The sequence below is a fragment of the Bombina bombina genome, chromosome 2 (genome assembly GCF_027579735.1).
Source record: "Bombina bombina isolate aBomBom1 chromosome 2, aBomBom1.pri, whole genome shotgun sequence".
NCBI lineage: Eukaryota > Metazoa > Chordata > Amphibia > Anura > Bombinatoridae > Bombina > Bombina bombina.
The window spans coordinates 1,443,324,306-1,443,347,803 of NC_069500.1; the positions used below are offsets into that span (position 1 = coordinate 1,443,324,306).

The 23,498-nt window shown below is 47.9% G+C and overlaps 1 protein-coding gene across 2 annotated transcripts in view; it reads left to right on the forward strand.

Annotated features, from left to right (window-relative positions):
• CCDC142 (coiled-coil domain containing 142) overlaps positions 1–23,498 on the forward strand; it is a 164,429-nt gene that overhangs the window by 36,184 nt on the left and 104,747 nt on the right. Inside the window, exon 2 of one of the 2 annotated variants that reach the window (XM_053704407.1) lies at positions 20,481–21,614. In XM_053704407.1, coding sequence (XP_053560382.1) covers positions 20,510–21,614 — 1,105 coding nt within the window. In that variant the 5' untranslated portion in view covers positions 20,481–20,509. Of the gene's footprint in view, positions 1–19,363; positions 21,615–23,498 lie in introns of those variants that run through there. The other variant, XM_053704406.1, reaches the window with a different exon arrangement.

The window sequence follows — 23,498 nt, forward strand, 5'->3', positions numbered from 1 at the left end:
CCCCTCACCCTATAACTGCCTGTACCTATCACTGCCCTATTACATGACCCCTCACCCTATAACTGCCTGTACCTATCACTGCCCTATTACATGACCCCTCACCCTATAACTGTCCTGTACCTATCACTGCCCTATTACATGACCCCTCACCCTATAACTGCCTGTACCTATCACTGCCCTATTACATGACCCCTCACCCTATAACTGCCTGTACCTATCACTGCCCTATTACATGATTCCTCACCCTATAACTGCCTGTACCTATCACTGCCCTATTACATGACCCCTCACCCTATAACTGTCTGTACCTATCACTGCCCTATTACATGACCCCTCACCCTATCACTGCCCTATTACATGACCCTCACCCTATAACTGCCTGTACCTATCACTGCCCTATTACATGACCCTCACCCTATAACTGCCTGTACCTATCACTGCCCTATTACATGATTCCTCACCCTATAACTGCCCTGTACCTATCACTGCCCTATTACATGACCCCTCCCCCTATAACTGCCTGTACCTATCACTGCCCTATTACATGATTCCTCACCCTATAACTGCCCTGTACCTATCACTGCCCTATTACATGACCACTCACCCTATAACTGTCTGTACCTATCCCTGCCCTATTACATGACCCCTCACCCTATCACTGCCCTATTACATGACCCCTCACCCTATCACTGCCCTATTACATGACCCCTCACCCTATAACTGTCTGTACCTATCACTGCCCTATTACATGACCCCTCACCCTATAACTGTCTGTACCTATCACTGCCCTATTACATGACCCCTCACCCTATAACTGCCTGTACCTATCACTGCTCTATTACATGACCCCTCACCCTATAACTGTCTGTATCTATCACTGCCCTATTACATGACCCCTCACCCTATAACTGCCTGTACCTATCACTGCCCTATTACATGACCCCTCACCCTATCGCTGCCCTATTACATGACCCCTCACCCTATAACTGTCTGTACCTATCACTGCCCTATTACATGACCCCTCACTCTATAACTGTCTGTACCTATCACTGCCCTATTACATGATTCCTCACCCTATCGCTGCCCTATTACATGACCCCTCACCCTATAACTGTCTGTACCTATCACTGCCCTATTACATGACCCCTCACCCTATAACTGTCTGTACCTATCACTGCCCTATTACATGACCCCTCACCCTATAACTGTCTGTACCTATCACTGCCCTATTACATGACCCCTCACCCTATAACTGCCCTGTACCTATCACTGCCCTATTACATAACCCCTCACCCTATAACTGCCTGTACCTATCACTGCCCTATTACATAACCCCTCACCCTATAACTGTCTGTACCTATCACTGCCCTATTACATGATCCCTCACCCTATAACTGTCTGTACCTACCACTGCCTTATTACATGACCCCTCACCCTATAACTGTCTGTACCTATCACTGCCCTATTACATGACCCCTTATCCTATAACTGCCCTGTACCTATCACTGCCCTATTACATGACCCCTCACCCTATAACTGCCTGTACCTATCACTGCCCTATTACATGACCCCTTATCCTATAACTGCCCTGTACCTATCACTGCCCTATTACATGACCCCTCACCCTATAACTCTGTACCTATCACTGCACTATTACATGACCCCTCACACTGTAACTGTCTGTACCTATCACTGCCCTATTACATGACCCCTCACCCTATAACTACCTGTACCTATCACTGCCCTATTACATGACCCCTCACCCTATAACTGCCCTGTACTATCACTGTCCTATTACATGACCCCTCACCCTATAAATGTCTGTACCTATCACTGACCTATTACATGACCCTTCACCCTATAACTGCCTGTACCTATCACTGACCTATTACATGACCCCTCACCCTATAACTGTCTGTACCTATCACTGCCCTATTACATGACCCCCTCACCCTATAACTGCCTGTACCTATCACTGCCCTATTACATGACCCCTCACCCTATAACTGCCTGTACCTATCACTGCCCTATTACATGACCCCTCACCCTATAACTGTCTGTACCTATCACTGCCCTATTACATGACCCCTCACCCTATAACTGCCTGTACCTATCACTGCCCTATTACATGACCCCTCACCCTATAACTGCCTGTACCTATCACTGCCCTATTACATGACCCCTCACCCTATAACTGTCTGTACCTATCACTGCCCTATTACATGACCCCTCACCCTATAACTGCCTGTACCTATCACTGCCCTATTACATGATCCCTCACCCTATAACTGTCTGTACCTATCACTGCCCTATTACATTACCCCTCACACTGTAACTGTCTGCACCTATCACTGCCCTATTACATGACCCCTCACCCTATAACTGCCTGTACCTATCACTGCCCTATTACATGAACCCTCACCCTATAACTGTCTGTACCTATCACTGCCCTATTACATGACCCCTCACCCTATAACTGTCTGTACCTATCACTGCCCTATTACATGACCCCTTATCCTATAACTGCCTGTACCTATCACTGCCCTATTACATGACCCCTCACCCTATTACTGTCTGTACCTATCACTGCCCTATTACATGACCCTCACCCTATAACTCTGTACCTATCACTGCCCTATTACATGACCCCTCACACTGTAACTGTCTGTACCTATCACTGCCCTATTACATGACCCCTCACCCTATAACTGCCTGTACCTATCACTGCCCTATTACATGAACCCTCCCCCTATAACTGCCTGTACCTATCACTGCTCTATTACATGACCCCTCACCCTATAACTGCCTGTACCTATCACTGCCCTATTACATGACCACTCACCCTATAACTGTCTGTACCTATCCCTGCCCTATTACATGACCCCTCACCCTATCACTGCCCTATTACATGACCCCTCACCCTATTACATGACCCCTCACCCTATAACTGTCTGTACCTATCACTGCCCTATTACATGACCTCTCACCCTATAACTGTCTGTACCTATCACTGCCCTATTACATGACCCCTCACCCTATAACTGTCTGTACCTATCACTGCCCTATTACATGACCTCTCACCCTATAACTGTCTGTACCTATCACTTCCCTATTACATGACCCCTCACCCTATCGCTGCCCTATTACATGACCCCTCACCCTATAACTGTCTGTACCTATCACTGCCCTATTACATGACCCCTCACCATATAACTGCCTGTACCTATCACTGCCCTATTACATGACCCCTCACCCTATAACTGCCTGTACCTATCACTGCCCTATTACATGACCCCTCACCCTATAACTGCCTGTACCTATCACTGCCCTATTACATGACCCCTCACCCTATAACTGCCTGTACCTATCACTGCCCTATTACATGACCCCTCACCCTATACTGCCTGTACCTATCACTGCCCTATTACATGACCCCTCACCCTATAACTGCCTGTACCTATCACTGCCCTATTACATGACCCCTCACCCTATAACTGCCTGTACCTATCACTGCCCTATTACATGAACCCTCACCCTATAACTGCCTGTACCTATCACTGCCCTATTACATGACCCCTCACCCTATAACTGTCTGTACCTATCACTGCCCTATTACATGACCCCTCACCCTATAACTGCCCTGTACCTATCACTGCCCTATTACATGACCCTCACCCTATAACTGTCTGTACCTATCACTGCCCTATTACATGACCCCTCACCCTATAACTGTCTGTACCTATCACTGCCCTATTACATGACCCCTCACCCTATAACTGCCTGTACCTATCACTGCCCTATTACATGACCCCTCACCCTATAACTGTCTGTACCTATCACTGCCCTATTACATGACCCCTCACCCTATAACTGCCTGTACCTATCACTGCCCTATTACATGACCCCTCACCCTATAACTGCCTGTACCTATCACTGCCCTATTACATGACCCCTCACCCTATAACTGTCTGTACCTATCACTGCCCTATTACATGACCCCTCACCCTATAACTGTCTGTACCTATCACTGCCCTATTACATGACCCTCACCCTATAACTGTCTGTACCTATCACTGCCCTATTACATGACCCCTCACCCTATAACTGTCTGTACCTATCACTGCCCTATTACATGAACCCTCACCCTATAACTGCCTGTACCTATCACTGCCCTATTACATGACCCCTCACCCTATAACTGCCCTGTACCTATCACTGCCCTATTACATGACCCCTCACCCTATAACTGCCTGTACCTATCACTGCCCTATTACATGACCCCTCACCCTATAACTGCCTGTACCTATCACTGCCCTATTACATGACCCCTCACCCTATAACTGCCTGTACCTATCACTGCCCTATTACATGACCCCTCACCCTATAACTGTCTGTACCTATCACTGCCCTATTACATGACCCCTCACCCTATAACTGTCTGTACCTATCACTGCCCTATTACATGACCCCTCACCCTATAACTGTCTGTACCTATCACTGCCCTATTACATGACCCCTCACCCTATCACTGCCCTATTACATGACCCCTCACCCTATAACTGCTGTACCTATCACTGCCCTATTACATGACCCTCACCCTATAACTGTCCTGTACCTATCACTGCCCTATTACATGACCCCTCACCCTATAACTGTCTGTACCTATCACTGCCCTATTACATGACCCCTCACCCTATAACTGTCTGTACCTATCACTGCCCTATTACATGACCCCTCACCCTATAACTGTCTGTACCTGACCCCTCACCCTATTACATGACCCCTCACCCTAATACTGTCTGTACCTATCACTGCCCTATTACATGACTCTCTCACCTATAAACTGTCGTACCTATCACTGCCCTATTAACATGACCCCTCACCCTATAACTGTCTGTACCTATCACTGCCCTATTACATGACCTCTCACCCTATAACTGTCTGTACCTATCACTTCCCTATTACTTTGACCCCTCACCCCTATTCGCCTGCCGCTATTACATGACCCCTCACCCTATAACTGTCCTGTACCTATCACTGCCCTATTACATGACCCCTCACCATATAACTGCCTGTACCTATCACTGCCCTATTACATGACCCCTCACCCTTATAACTGCCTGTACCTATCACTGCCCTATTACATGATTCCTCACCCTATAACTGCCTGTACCTATCACTGCCCTATTACATGATTCCTCACCCTATAACTGCCCTGTACCTATAACTGCCCTATTACATGACCCCTCACCCTATAACTGCCCTATTACATGACCCCTCACCCTATTACTGTCTGTACCTATCACTGCCCTATTACATGGACCCCCTCACCTCTATAACTGTCCTGTACCTATCCCTGCCCTATTACATGATCCCTCACCCTATCCGACTGCCCTATTTACATGCCCCTCACCCTATACAATGCCTGTACCTATCACTGCCCTATTACATGACCCCTCACCCTATAACTGGTCCTGTACACTATCACTGCCCCTATTACATGACCCCTCACCCTATAACTGTCTGTACCTATCACTGCCCTATTACATGACCCCTCAACCCTATAACTTACTGTACCTATCCACTGCCCTATTACATGACCCCTCACCCACTGCCCTTAACTGACCAGTACCCTATCACTGCCCTATTACATGACCCCCTCACCCTATAACTGCCTAGTACCTATCACTGCCCTATTTACATGACCCCCTCACCCTATAACTGTCTGTACCTATCACTGCCCTATTACATGACCCCTCTCCTATTAACCTGTCTGTACCTATCACTGCCCTATTACATGACCCCTCACCCTATAACTGTCTGTACCTATCACTGCCCTATTACATGACCCCTCACCCTATAACTGTCTGTACCTATCACTGCCCTATTACATGACCCCTCACCCTATAACTGCCTGTACCTATCACTGCCCTATTACATGACCCCTCACCCTATAACTGTCCTGTACCTATCACTGCCCTATTACATGACCCCTTCACCCTATAACTGTCTGTACCTATCACTGCCCTATTACATGACCCCTCACCCTATAACTGTCTGTACCTATCACTGCCCTATTACATGACCCCCTCACCCTATAACTGTCCTGTACCTATCACTGCCCTATTACATGACCCCTCACCCTATAACTGCCTGTACCTATCACTGCCCTATTACATGACCCCTCACCCTATAACTGCCTGTACCTATCACTGCCCTATTACATGACCCCTCACCCTATAACTGTCTGTACCTATCACTGCCCTATTACATGACCCCTCACCCTATAACTGTCTGTACCTATCACTGCCCTATTACATGACCCCTCACCCTATAACTGTCTGTACCTATCACTGCCCTATTACATGACCCCTTATCCTATAACTGCCCTGTACCTATCACTGCCCTATTACATGACCCCTTATCCCTATAACTGCCTGTACCTATCACTGCCCTATTACATGACCCCTCACCCTATAACTGCCTGTACCTATCACTGCCCTATTACATGACCCCTTATCCTATAACTGCCCTGTACCTATCACTGCCCTATTACATGACCCCTCACCCTATAACTCTGTACCTATCACTGCACTATTACATGACCCCTCACACTGTAACTGTCTGTACCTATCACTGCCCTATTACATGACCCCTCACCCTATAACTGTCTGTACCTATCACTGCCCTATTACATGACCCCTCACCCTATAACTACCCTGTACCTATCACTGCCCTATTACATGACCCACTCACCCTATAACTGCCTGTACCTATCACTGCCCTATTACATGACCCCTCACCCTATAACTGTCTGTACCTATCACTGCCCTATTACATGACCCCTCACCCTATAACTTTCTGTACCTATCACTGACCTATTACATGACCCCTCACCCTATAACTGTCTGTACCTATCACTGACCTATTACATGACCCCTCACCCTATAACTGTCTGTACCTATCACTGCCCTATTACATGACCTCTCACCCTATAACTTTCTGTACCTATCACTGACCTATTACATGACCCCTCACCCTATAACTGTCTGTACCTATCACTGCCCTATTACATGACCTCTCACCCTATAACTGCCCTGTACCTATCACTGCCTTATTACATGACCCCTCACCCTATAACTGTCTGTACTTATCACTGCCCTATTACATGACCCCCTTATCCTATAACTGTCTGTATCTATCACTGCCCTATTACATGACCCCTCACCCTATAACTGTCTGTACCTATCACTGCCCTATTACATGACCTCTCACCCTATAACTGCCTGTATCTATCACTGCCCTATTACATAACCTCTCACCCTATAACTGTCAGTACCTATCACTGCCCTATTACATGACCCCTCACCCTATAACTGTCTGTACCTATCACTGCCCTATTACATGACCCCTCACCCTATAACTGTCTGTACCTATCACTGCCCTATTACATGACCCCTCACCCTATAACTGTCTGTACCTATCACTGCCCTATTACATGACCCTCACCCTATAACTGTCTGTACCTATCACTGCCCTATTACATGACCCCTCACCCTATAACTGTCAGTACCTATCACTGCCCTATTACATGACCCCCTCACCCTATAACTGTCTGTACCTATCACTGCCCTATTACATGACCCCTCACCCTATAACTGTCTGTACCTATCACTGCCCTATTACATGACCCCTCACCTTATAACTTGTAACTATCACTGCCCTATTACATGACCCCTCACCCTATAACTGCCTGTACCTATCACTGCCCTATTACATGACCCCTCACCCTATAACTGTCTGTACCTATCACTGCCCTATTACATGATTCCTCACCCTATCGCTGCCCTATTACATGACCCCTCACCCTATAACTGTCTGTACCTATCACTGCCCTATTACATGACCCCTCACCCTATAACTGTCTGTACCTATCACTGCCCTATTACATGATTCCTCACCCTATCGCTGCCCTATTACATGACCCCTCACCCTATAACTGTCTGTACCTATCACTGCCCTATTACATGACCCCTCACCCTATAACTGCCTGTACCTATCACTGCCCTATTACATGACCCCTCACCCTATAACTGTCTGTACCTATCACTGCCCTATTACATGACCCCTCACCCTATAACTGTCTGTACCTATCACTGCCCTATTACATGACCCCTCACCCTATAACTGCCCTGTACCTATCACTGCCCTATTACATAACCCCTCACCCTATAACTGCCTGTACCTATCACTGCCCTATTACATAACCCCTCACCCTATAACTGTCTGTACCTATCACTGCCCTATTACATGATCCCTCACCCTATAACTGTCTGTACCTACCACTGCCTTATTACATGACCCCTCACCCTATAACTGTCTGTACCTATCACTGCCCTATTACATGACCCCTTATCCTATAACTGCCCTGTACCTATCACTGCCCTATTACATGACCCCTCACCCTATAACTGCCTGTACCTATCACTGCCCTATTACATGACCCCTTATCCTATAACTGCCCTGTACCTATCACTGCCCTATTACATGACCCCTCACCCTATAACTCTGTACCTATCACTGCACTATTACATGACCCCTCACACTGTAACTGTCTGTACCTATCACTGCCCTATTACATGACCCCTCACCCTATAACTACCTGTACCTATCACTGCCCTATTACATGACCCCTCACCCTATAACTGCCCTGTACTATCACTGTCCTATTACATGACCCCTCACCCTATAAATGTCTGTACCTATCACTGACCTATTACATGACCCTTCACCCTATAACTGCCTGTACCTATCACTGACCTATTACATGACCCCTCACCCTATAACTGTCTGTACCTATCACTGCCCTATTACATGACCCCCTCACCCTATAACTGCCTGTACCTATCACTGCCCTATTACATGACCCCTCACCCTATAACTGCCTGTACCTATCACTGCCCTATTACATGACCCCTCACCCTATAACTGTCTGTACCTATCACTGCCCTATTACATGACCCCTCACCCTATAACTGCCTGTACCTATCACTGCCCTATTACATGACCCCTCACCCTATAACTGCCTGTACCTATCACTGCCCTATTACATGACCCCTCACCCTATAACTGTCTGTACCTATCACTGCCCTATTACATGACCCCTCACCCTATAACTGCCTGTACCTATCACTGCCCTATTACATGATTCCTCACCCTATAACTGTCTGTACCTATCACTGCCCTATTACATTACCCCTCACACTGTAACTGTCTGCACCTATCACTGCCCTATTACATGACCCCTCACCCTATAACTGCCTGTACCTATCACTGCCCTATTACATGAACCCTCACCCTATAACTGTCTGTACCTATCACTGCCCTATTACATGACCCCTCACCCTATAACTGTCTGTACCTATCACTGCCCTATTACATGACCCCTTATCCTATAACTGCCTGTACCTATCACTGCCCTATTACATGACCCCTCACCCTATTACTGTCTGTACCTATCACTGCCCTATTACATGACCCTCACCCTATAACTCTGTACCTATCACTGCCCTATTACATGACCCCTCACACTGTAACTGTCTGTACCTATCACTGCCCTATTACATGACCCCTCACCCTATAACTGCCTGTACCTATCACTGCCCTATTACATGAACCCTCCCCCTATAACTGCCTGTACCTATCACTGCTCTATTACATGACCCCTCACCCTATAACTGCCTGTACCTATCACTGCCCTATTACATGACCACTCACCCTATAACTGTCTGTACCTATCCCTGCCCTATTACATGACCCCTCACCCTATCACTGCCCTATTACATGACCCCTCACCCTATTACATGACCCCTCACCCTATAACTGTCTGTACCTATCACTGCCCTATTACATGACCTCTCACCCTATAACTGTCTGTACCTATCACTGCCCTATTACATGACCCCTCACCCTATAACTGTCTGTACCTATCACTGCCCTATTACATGACCTCTCACCCTATAACTGTCTGTACCTATCACTTCCCTATTACATGACCCCTCACCCTATCGCTGCCCTATTACATGACCCCTCACCCTATAACTGTCTGTACCTATCACTGCCCTATTACATGACCCCTCACCATATAACTGCCTGTACCTATCACTGCCCTATTACATGACCCCTCACCCTATAACTGCCTGTACCTATCACTGCCCTATTACATGATTCCTCACCCTATAACTGCCTGTACCTATCACTGCCCTATTACATGACCCCTCACCCTATAACTGTCTGTACCTATCACTGCCCTATTACATGACCCCTCACCCTATCACTGCCCTATTACATGACCCTCACCCTATAACTGCCTGTACCTATCACTGCCCTATTACATGACCCTCACCCTATAACTGTCTGTACCTATCACTGCCCTATTACATGACCTCTCACCCTATAACTGCCCTGTACCTATCACTGCCTTATTACATGACCCCTCACCCTATAACTGTCTGTACTTATCACTGCCCTATTACATGACCCCCTTATCCTATAACTGTCTGTACCTATCACTGCCCTATTACATGACCCATCACCCTATAACTGCCTGTATCTATCACTGCCCTATTACATGACCCCTCACCCTATAACTGTCTGTACCTATCACTGCCCTATTACATGACCTCTCACCCAATAACTGCCTGTATCTATCACTGCCCTATTACATAACCTCTCACCCTATAACTGTCAGTACCTATCACTGCCCTATTACATGACCCCTCACCCTATAACTGTCTGTACCTATCACTGCCCTATTACATGACCCCTCACCCTATAACTGTCTGTACCTATCACTGCCCTATTACATGACCCCTCACCCTATAACTGTCTGTACCTATCACTGCCCTATTACATGACCCCTCACCCTATAACTGTCAGTACCTATCACTGCCCTATTACATGACCCCCTCACCCTATAACTGTCTGTACCTATCACTGCCCTATTACATGACCCCTCACCCTATAACTGTCTGTACCTATCACTGCCCTATTACATGACCCCTCACCTTATAACTTGTAACTATCACTGCCCTATTACATGACCCCTCACCCTATAACTGTCTGTACTTATCACTGCCCTATTACATGACCCCTCACCCTATAATATTCTGTACCTATCGCTGCCCTATTACATGATCCCTTACCCTATAACTGTCTGTACCTATGACTGCCCTAATACATGATCCCTTACCCTATAACTGCCCTGTACCTATCACTGCCCTATTACATGACCCCCTTATCCTATAACTGTCTGTACCTATCACTGCCCTATTACATGACCCATCACCCTATAACTGCCTGTATCTATCACTGCCCTATTACATGACCCCTCACCCTATAACTGTCTGTACCTATCACTGACTTATTACATGACCCCTCACCCTATAACTGTCTGTACCTATCACTGCCCTATTACATGACCCCTCACCCTATAACTACCCTGTACCTATCACTGCCCTATTACATGACCCCTCACCCTATAACTGTCTGTACCTATCACTGCCCTATTACATGACCCCTCACCCTATAACTACCCTGTACCTATCACTGCCCTATTACATGACCCCTCACCCTATAACTACCCTGTACCTATCACTGCCCTATTACATGACCCCTCACCCTATAACTACCCTGTACCTATCACTGCCCTATTACATGACCCCTTATCCTATAACTGTCTGTACCTATCACTGCCCTATTACATGACCCCTCACCCTATAACTGTCTGTACCTATCACTGCCATATTACATGACCCACTCACCCTATAACTGCCTGTACCTATCACTGCCCTATTACATGACCCCTCACCCTATAACTGTCTGTACCTATCACTGCCCTATTACATGACCCCTCACCCTATAACTGCCTGTACCTATCACTGCACTATTACATGACCCTCACCCTATACTGTACCTATCACATGACCCCTCACCCTATAACTGTCTGTACCTATTACATGACCCCTCACCCTATAACTGCCTGTACCTATCACTGCCCTATTACATGACCCCTCACCCTATAACTGCCTGTACCTATCACTGCCCTATTACATGACCCCTCACCCTATAACTGTCTGTACCTATCACTGCCCTATTACATGACCCCTCACCCTATAACTGTCTGTACCTATCACTGCACTATTACATGACCCCTCACCCTATAACTGTCTGTACCTATCACTGCCCTATTACATGACCCCTCACCCTATAACTGTCTGTACCTATCACTGCCCTATTACATGACCCCTCACCCTATAACTGTCTGTACCTAGCACTGCCCTATTACATGACCCCTCACACTGTAACTGCCCTATTACATGACCCTCACCCTATACTGTACCTATCACTGCCCTATTACATGACCCCTCACCCTATAACTGTCTGTACCTATTACATGACCCTCACCCTATAACTGCCCTGTACCTATCACTGCCCTATTACATGACCCCTCACCCTATAACTGCCTGTACCTATCACTGCCCTATTACATGACCCCTCACCCTATAACTGTCTGTACCTATCACTGCCCTATTACATGACCCCTCACCCTATAACTGTCTGTACCTATCACTGCCCTATTACATGACCCCTCACCCTATAACTGTCTGTACCTATCACTGCCCTATTACATGACCCCTCACCCTATAACTGTCTGTACCTATCACTGCCCTATTACATGACCCCTCACCCTATAACTGTCTGTACCTATCACTGCCCTATTACATGACCCCTCACACTGTAACTGTCTGTACCTATCACTGCCCTATTACATGACCCCTCACCCTATAACTGCCTGTACCTATCACTGCCCTATTACATGATCCCTCACCCTATAACTGCCTGTACCTATCACTGCCCTATTACATGACCCCTCACCCTATAACTGTCTGTACCTATCACTGCCCTATTACATGACCCCTCACCCTATAACTGTCTGTACCTATCACTGCCCTATTACATGACCCCTCACCCTATAACTGTCTGTACCTATCACTGCCCTATTACATGACCCCTCACCCTATAACTGCCTGTACCTATCACTGCCCTATTACATGACCTCTCACCCTATAACTGTCTGTACCTATCACTGCCCTATTACATGACCCCTTATCCTATAACTGTCTGTACCTATCACTGCCCTATTACATGACCCCTCACCCTATAACTGTCTGTACCTATCACTGCCCTATTACATGACCCCTCACCCTATAACTGTCTGTACCTATCACTGCCCTATTACATGACCCCTCACCCTATAACTGTCTGTACCTATCACTGCCCTATTACATGACCCCCTCACCCTATAACTGTCTGTACCTATCACTGACCTATTACATGACCCCTCACCCTATAACTGCCTGTACCTATCACTGCCCTATTACATGACCCCTCACCCTATAACTGTCTGTACCTATCACTGCCCTATTACATGACCCCTCACTCTATAACTGCCTGTACCTATCACTGCCCTATTACATGACCCCTCACCCTATAACTGTCTGTACCTATCACTGCCCTATTACATGACCCCCTCACCCTATAACTGCCTGTACCTATCACTGCCCTATTACATGACCCCTCACCCTTTAACTGTCTGTACCTACCACTGCCTTATTACATGACCCCTCACCCTATAACTGTCTGTACCTATCACTGCCCTATTACTTGACCCCTCACCCTATAACTGTCTGTACCTATCACTGCCCTATTACATGACCCCCTCACCCTATAACTGTCTGTACCTATCACTGCCCTATTACATGACCCCCTCACCCTATAACTGCCTGTACCTATCACTGCCCTATTACATGACCCCCTCACCCTATAACTGTCTGTACCTATCACTGCCCTATTACATGACCCCTCACCCTATAACTGTCTGTACCTATCACTGCCCTATTACATGACCCCCTCACCCTATAACTGCCTGTACCTATCACTGCCCTATTACATGACCCCCTAACCCTATAACTGCCTGTACCTATCACTGCCCTATTACATGACCCCTCACCCTATAACTGTCTGTACCTATCACTGCCCTATTACATGACCCCTCACCCTATAACTGTCTGTACCTATCACTGCCCTATTACATGACCCCCTCACCCTATAACTGCCTGTACCTATCACTGCCCTATTACATGACCCCCTCACCCTATAACTGTCTGTACCTATCACTGCCCTATTACATGACCCCTCACCCTATAACTGTCTGTACCTATCACTGCCCTATTACATGACCCCCTCACCCTATAACTGCCTGTACCTATCCCTGCCCTATTACATGATCCCTCACCCTATAACTGTCTGTACCTATCACTGCCCTATTACATGACCCCTCACCCTATAACTGTCTGTACCTATCACTGCCCTATTACATGACCCCTCACCCTATAACTGTCTGTACATATCACTGCCCTATTACATGACCCCTCACCCTATCACTGCCCTATTACATGACCCCTCACCCTATAACTGCCTGTACCTATCACTGCCCTATTACATGACCCCTCACCCTATAACTGTCTGTACCTATCACTGACCTATTACATTACCCCTCACCCTATAACTGTCTGTACCTATCACTGCCCTATTACATGACCCCTCACCTTATAACTTCCTGTACCTATCACTGCCCTATTACATGACCCCTCACCCTATAACTGTCTGTACCTATCACTGACCTATTACATTACCCCTCACCCTATAACTGTCTGTACCTATCACTGCCCTATTACATGACCCCTCACCCTATAACTGCCTGCACCTATCACTGCCCTATTACATAACCTCTCACCCTATAACTGTCTGTACCTATCACTGACCTATTACATTACCCCTCACCCTATAACTGTCTGTACCTATCCCTGCCCTATTACATGACCCCTCACCCTATAACTGTCTGTACTTATCACTGCCCTATTACATGACCCCTCACCCTATAACTGTCTGTACCTATCACTGCCCTATTACATGACCCCTCACCCTATAACTGCCTGTACCTATCACTGACTTATTACATGATTCCTCACCCTATAACTGTCTGTACTTATCACTGCCCTATTACATGACCTCTCACCCTATCGCTGCCCTATTACATGACCCCTCACCCTATAACTGTCTGTACCTATCACTGCCCTATTACATGACCTCTCACCCTATAACTGCCTGTACCTATCACTGCCCTATTACATGACCCCTCACCCTATAACTGTCTGTACCTATCACTGCCCTATTACATGACCCCTCACCTTATAACTGCCTGTACCTATCACTGCCCTATTACATGACCCCTCACCCTATAACTGTCTGTACCTATCACTGCCCTATTAAATGACCCCTCACCCTATAACTGTCTGTACCTATCACTGCCCTATTACATGACCCCTCACCCTATAACTGTCTGTACCTATCACTGCCCTATTACATGACCCCTCACCCTATAACTCTCTGTACCTATCACTGCCCTATTACATGACCCCTCACCCTATAACTCTCTGTACCTATCACTGCCCTATTACATGACCCCTCACCCTATAACTGCCTGTACCTATCACTGCCCTATTACATGACCCCCTCACCCTATAACTGCCTGTACCTATCACTGCCCTATTACATGACCCCTCACCCTATAACTGTCTGTACCTATCACTGCCCTATTACATGACCCCTCACCCTATAACTGTCTGTACCTATCACTGACTTATTACATGACCCCTCACCCTATAACTGTCTGTACCTATCACTGCCCTATTAAATGACCCCTCACCCTATAACTGTCTGTACCTATCACTGCCCTATTACATGACCCCTCACCCTATAACTGTCTGTACCTATCACTGCCCTATTACATGACCCTCACCCTATAACTGTCTGTACCTATCACTGCCCTATTACATGACCCTCACCCTATAACTGTCTGTACCTATCACTGCCCTATTACATGACCCCTCACCCTATAACTGTCTGTACCTATCACTGCCCTATCACTGCCCTATTACATGACCCCTTACCCTATAACTGCCTGTACCTATCACTGCACTATTACATGACCCCTTACCCTATAACTGCCTGTACCTATCACTGCCCTATTACATGACCCCTCACCCTATAACTGTCTGTACCTATCACTGCCCTATTACATGACCCCTCACCCTATAACTGTCTGTACCTATCACTGCCCTATTACATGACCCCTCACCCTATAACTGTCTGTACCTATCACTGCCCTATTACATGACCCCTCACCCTATAACTCTCTGTACCTATCACTGCCCTATTACATGACCCCTCACCCTATAACTGTCTGTACCTAACACTGCACTATTACATGACCCCTCACCCTATAACTGCCTGTACCTATCACTGCCCTATTACATGACCCTTCACCCTATAACTGTCTGTACCTATCACTGACTTATTACATGACCCCTCACCCTATAACTGTCTGTACCTATCACTGCCCTATTACATGACCTCTCACCCTATAACTGCCTGTACCTATCACTGCCCTATTACATGACCCCTCACATTATAACTGTCTGTACCTATCACTGCCCTATTACATGACCCCTCACCCTATAACTGTCTGTACTTATCACTGCCCTATTACATGACCCCTTATCCTATAACTGTCTGTACCTATCACTGCCCTATTACATGACCCCTCACCCTATAACTGCCCTATTACATGACCCCCTAACCCTATAACTGCCTGTACCTATCACTGCCCTATTACATGACCCCTCACCCTATAACTGTATGTACCTATCACTGCCCTATTACATGGCCCCTCACCCTATAACTGCCTGTACCTATCACTGCCCTATTACATGACCACTCACCCTATAACTGTCTGTACCTATCACTGCCCTATTACATGACCCCCTCACCCTATAACTGTCTGTACCTATCACTGCCCTATTACATGACCCCTCACCCTATACTGTACCTATCGCTGCCCTATTACATGACCCCTCACCCTATAACTGTCTGTACCTATCACTGCTCTATTACATGACCCCTCACCCTATAACTGCCTGTACCTATCACTGCCCTATTACATGATTCCTCACCCTATCACTGCCCTATTACATGACCACTCACCCTATAACTGTCTGTACCTATCACTGCCCTATTACATGACCCCCTCACCCTATAACTGCCTGTACCTATCACTGCCCTATTACATGACCCCTCACCCTATAACTGTCTGTACCTATCGCTGCCCTATTACATGACCCCCTCACCCTATAACTGTCTGTACCTATCACTGCCGTATTACATGATTCCTCACCCTATAACTGCCTGTACCTATCACTGCCCTATTACATGACCCCTCACCCTATAACTACCTGTACCTATCACTGCTCTATTACATGACCCCTCACCCTATAACTGCCTGTACCTATCACTGCCCTATTACATGATTCCTCACCCTATCACTGCCCTATTACATGACCCCTCACCCTATAACTGCCCTGTACCTATTACATGACCCCTCACCCTATAACTGTCTGTACCTATCACTGCCCTATTACATGACCCCTCACCCTATAACTGTCTGTACCTATCACTGCCCTATTACATGACCCCTCACCCTATAACTGTCTGTACCTATCACTGCCCTATTACATGACCCCTCACTCTACAACTGCCCTGTACCTATCACTGCCCTATTACATGACCCCTCACATTATAACTGTCTGTACCTATCACTGCCCTATTACATGACCCCTCACCCTATAACTGTCTGTACTTATCACTGCCCTATTACATGACCCCTCACCCTATAACTGCCCTATTACATGACCCCCTAACCCTATAACTGCCTGTACCTATCACTGCCCTATTACATGACCCCTCACCCTATAACTGCCTGTACCTATCACTGCCCTATTACATGACCCCTCGCATTATAACTGTCTGTACCTATCACTGCCCTATTACATGACCCCTCACCCTATAACTGTCTGTACCTATCACTGCCCTATTACATGGCTCCTCACCCTATAACTGCCTGTACCTATCACTGCCCTATTACATGACCACTCACCCTATAACTTTCTGTACCTATCACTGCCCTTTTACATGACCCCCTCACCCTATAACTGCCTGTACCTATCACTGACTTATTAGATGCCCCCTCACTATATAACTGTCTGTACCTATCACTGCCCTATTACATGACCCTTCACCCTATAACTGTCTGTACCTATCACTGCCCTATTACATGACCCCCTCACCCTATAACTGTCTGTACCTATCACTGCCCTATTACATGACCCCCTCACCCTATAACTGCCTGTACCTATCACTGACTTATTACATGCCCCCTCACTATATAACTGTCTGTACCTATCACTGCCCTATTACTTTACCCCTCACCCTATAACTGTCTGTACCTATCACTGCCCTATTACATGACCCCTCACCCTATAACTGCCTGTACCTATCACTGCCCTATTACATGACCCCTCACCCTATAACTGCCTGTACCTATCACTGCCCTATTACATGACCCCTCACCCTATAACTGTCTGTACCTATCACTGCCCTATTACATGACCCCTCACCCTATAACTGTCTGTACCTATCACTGCCCTATTATATGACCCCTTATCCTATAACTGTCTGTACCTATCACTGCCCTATTACATGACCCCTCACCCTATAACTGTCTGTACCTATCACTGCCCTATTACATGACCCCTCACACTGTAACTGTCTGTACCTATCACTGCCTTATTACATGACCCCTCACCCTATAACTGTCTGTACCTATCACTGCCTTATTACATGACCCCTCACCCTATAACTGTCTGTACCTATCACTGCCCTATTACATGACCCCTCACCCTATAACTGTCTGTACCTATCACTGCCCTATTACATGACCCCCTCACCCTATAACTGCCTGTACCTATCACTGACTTATTACATGACCCCTCACCCTATAACTGTCTCTACCTATCACTGCCCTTTTACATGACCCCTCACCCTATAACTGTCTGTACCTATCACTGCCCTATTACATGACCCTTCACCCTATAACTGTCTGTACCTATCACTGCCCTATTACATGGCCCCTCACCCTATAACTGCCTGTACCTATCACTGCCCTATTACATGACCCCTCACCCTATAACTGCCTGTACCTATCACTGCCCTATTACATGACCCCTCACCCTATAACTGCCTGTACCTATCACTGCCCTATTACATGACCCCTCACCCTATAACTGTCTGTACCTATCACTGCCCTATTACATGACCCCTCACCCTATAACTGCCTGTACCTATCACTGCCCTATTACATGACCCCTCACCCTATAACTGCCTGTACCTATCACTGCCCTATTACATGACCCCTCACCCTATAACTGCCTGTACCTATCACTGCCCTATTACATGACACCTCACCCGATAACTGCCTGTACCTATCACTGCCCTATTACATGACCCCTCACCCGATAACTGTCTGTACCTATCACTGCCCTATTACATGACCTCCTCACCCTATAACTGTCCTGTACCTATCACTGCCCTATTACATGACCCCTCACCCTATAACTGTCTGTACCTATCACTGCCCTATTACATGACCCCTCACCCTATAACTGTCTGTACCTATCACTGCTCTATTACATGACCCCTCACCCTATAATTGTCTGTACCTATCACTGCCCTATTACATGACCCCTCACCCTATAACTGTCTGTACCTATCACTGACTTATTACATGCCCCCTCACCCTATAATTGTCTGTACCTATCACTGCCCTATTACATGACCCCTCACCCTATAACTGTCTGTACCTATCACTGACTTATTACATGACCCCTCACCCTATAATTGTCTGTACCTATCACTGCCCTATTACATGACCCCTCACCCTATAACTGCCTGTACCTATCACTTCCCTATTACATGACCCCCTCACCCTATAACTGCCTGTACCTATCACTGCCCTATTACATGACCCCCTCACCCTATAACTGTCTGTACCTATCACTTCCCTATTACATGACCCCTCACCCTATAACTGTCTGTACCTATCACTGCCCTATTACATGACCCCTCACCCTATAACTGCCTGTACCTATCACTTCCCTATTACATGACCCCCTCACCCTATAACTGCCTGTACCTATCACTGCCCTATTACATGACCCCCTCACCCTATAACTGTCTGTACCTATCACTTCCCTATTACATGACCCCCTCACCCTATAACTGCCTGTACCTATCACTTCCCTATTACATGACCCCCTCACCCTATAACTGTCTGTACCTATCACTGCCTTATTACGTGAGCCCTCACCCTATAACTGCCTGTACCTATTGCTGCCATGTTACTTATTTATTTTATGTGTTTTTCCTATTTTTACTCTGTTTACTGCTCTTGTGCTCCCTGTTAGGTGTGGCTTCCTTTCCTGCATCGCCTACCATGTTTAAATCAAGTCACAATATGAGGTCATTGTGCCTTGAGGCCTCTAATGGCACCCAGCATTTTAGTTTAGACTCTCACTCTGCTGTGCCAGATTCCAACCTGAACTTGTCACTGAATAATGTCCCTACACTGGTGCATTGTGCTTGCCCTAGGAGGCTGTGCACAAGACTTCTTGTCCTTGCTCGTGAGCACCATCTTCTCAAGCTAACGAGTGATGTTACCGTGCACCTCCGGAGCTGTGCCCATTTCACTCGGCGTTTGCTTGGTCAGCTAGAGCGGCTTCCACTACAACCTTCAGAACTACTAGCTGTTTGCGTGGAGTTTCAGGCACAGAGTCGGCACACTGGAGCCCTGCAGAGGAGTCTGCACAGTGACCCGTGGCTGCGCCCTGCTTCTCATGGTCTGCACGAGGCTATGAAGAATGTGCAGAGGACACTGGGGCTGCTGACCTTGCAAACTGCACACTTGGTTGAGAGATGTGTCTTGTCCTCACTGCATGAAGCTGCACACTCACCGGAGACAGCTACAGACGACCTCCTGTGTGCCCTGGTCACGTATAATGAGGTGGTGGCAGAGAGGGCATTAGACCTGTCTGTGCTCACTGCCCTGAAAGTGGTGGAGCTGCTGGCGAAGGAGAGAAGCTGTGGCCTTGCTGACCGTTTCTGTCTCGCTCTCTGTAGGTGTCAGCAGGACTGGTTAAGGGAATGCCAGCGTGGTATACAATGGGACACTGATATTCTACCTCTCTTCAGTGTTTCGCAGTCTCATCCTCTGCCTGAGAGCAGCATAGGGCATGATCTGGACCTCTTTGTTCAGGAGGATAAGAACCAAATGGCGTCTGTCCTGCAGATACTGGCAACCTCTGATCGCTCGTTGTCATTACATAATCTGAACAGACCATCAGACCCCCGTAGGGGGCATCTCATTGACACTGTGCTTTACCCTCAGTATTGTGCTTTCTTCTGGCCGGCATTCTTTTCACACATGTACCACACGTTCTTTCCAGGGCAGGGGAGGCCCGAAGCGCTGCTATCTCTGTCAGTGTGTGGCGAAGGCTCCTGTGTTGCTCTCATCATTATGTTGAGGAGCATCTTGGCATCAGGTTGGTATTGATAGCAGCTGTGGCTTTGTTTGTGACAACCAGTGTCTGCCTGAGAGTGAGTGTTACAGAAGTCATGCATCCAGGTGTAATCTTGTTGGGCTGGCACAGTGCGTATGTGTATGATTGGCTGGTACTGAATGTATGGCTGGCACCCGAGGTGGTGCGAGTGCTGCCTGTGGGGCTGGTACTGTGTGTGTGGGGCTGATACTGTGTGTGTGTGGGGCTGATACTGTGTGTGTGTGGGGCTGATACTGTGTGTGTGTGGGGCTGATACTGTGTGTGTGTGGGGCTGATACTGTGTGTGTGTGGGGCTGATACTGTGTGTGTGTGGGGCTGATACTGTGTGTGTGTGGGGCTGATACTGTGTGTGTGTGGGGCTGATACTGTGTGTGTGTGGGGCTGATACTGTGTGTGTGTGGGGCTGATACTGTGTGTGTGTGGGGCTGATACTGTGTGTGTGTGGGGCTGATACTGTGTGTGTGTGGGGCTGATACTGTGTGTGTGTGGGGCTGATACTGTGTGTGTGTGGGGCTGATACTGTGTGTGTGTGGGGCTGATACTGTGTGTGTGTGGGGCTGATACTGTGTGTGTGTGGGGCTGATACTGTGTGTGTGTGGGGCTGATACTGTGTGTGTGTGGGGCTGATACTGTGTGTGTGTGGGGCTGATACTGTGTGTGTGTGGGGCTGATACTGTGTGTGTGTGGGGCTGATACTGTGTGTGTGTGGGGCTGATACTGTGTGTGTGTGGGGCTGATACTGTGTGTGTGTGGGGCTGATACTGTGTGTGTGTGGGGCTGATACTGTGTGTGTGTGGGGCTGATACTGTGTGTGTGTGGGGCTGATACTGTGTGTGTGTGGGGCTGATACTGTGTGTGTGTGGGGCTGATACTGTGTGTGTGTGGGGCTGATACTGTGTGTGTGTGGGGCTGGTACTGTGTGTGTGGGGCTGGTACTGTGTGTGTGGGGCTGGTACTGTCGTGTGTGTGGGTGGGGCTGGTACTGTCTGTGTGTGTGTGGGGCTGGTACTGTGTGTGTGTGTGTGTGGGGCTGGTACTGTGTGTGTGTGTGTGGGGCTGGTACTGTGTGTGTGTGTGTGGGGCTGGTACTGTGTGTGTGTGTGTGTGTGGGGCTGGTACTCTGTGTGTGTGTGTGTGTGGGGCTGGGGCTGGTACTGTGTGTGGGGCTGGTACTGTGTGTGTGGGGCTGGTACTGTGTGTGTGGGGCTGGTACTGTGTGTGTGGGGCTGGTACTGTGTGTGTGGGGCTGGTACTGTGTGTGTGGGGCTGGTACTGTGTGTGTGGGGCTGGTACTGTGTGTGTGTGTGTGGGGGGGGGCTGGTACTGTGTGTGTGGGGGGGGCTGGTACTGTGTGTGTGTGTGTGTGTGTGTCTGTGTGTGTGTGTGTCTGTGTGGGGCTGGGGCTGGTACTGTGTGTGGGGCTGGTACTGTGTGTGGGGCTGGTACTGTGTGTGTGTGTGTGGGGCTGGTACTGTGTGTGTGTGGGGCTGGGGCTGGTACTGTGTTTGGGGCTGGTACTGTGTGTGGGGCTGGTACTGTGTGTGGGGCTGGTACTGTGTGTGGGGCTGGTACTGTGTGTGGGGGGGGGGGGCTGGTACTGTGTGTGTGTGGGGGGGGGGGCTGGTACTGTGTCTGTGTGTGTGTGTGTGTGGGGCTGGTACTGTGTCTGTGTGTGTGTGTGTGTGGGGCTGGTACTGTGTCTGTGTGTGTGTGTGGGGCTGGTACTGTGTGTGTGTGTGTGTGTGGGGCTGGTACTGTGTGTGTGTGTGGGGGGGGGCTGGTACTGTGTGTGTGAGGCTGGTACTGTATGTGTGTGTGTGTGGGGCTGGTACTGTGTGTGTGTGTGAGGCTGGTACTGTGTCTGTG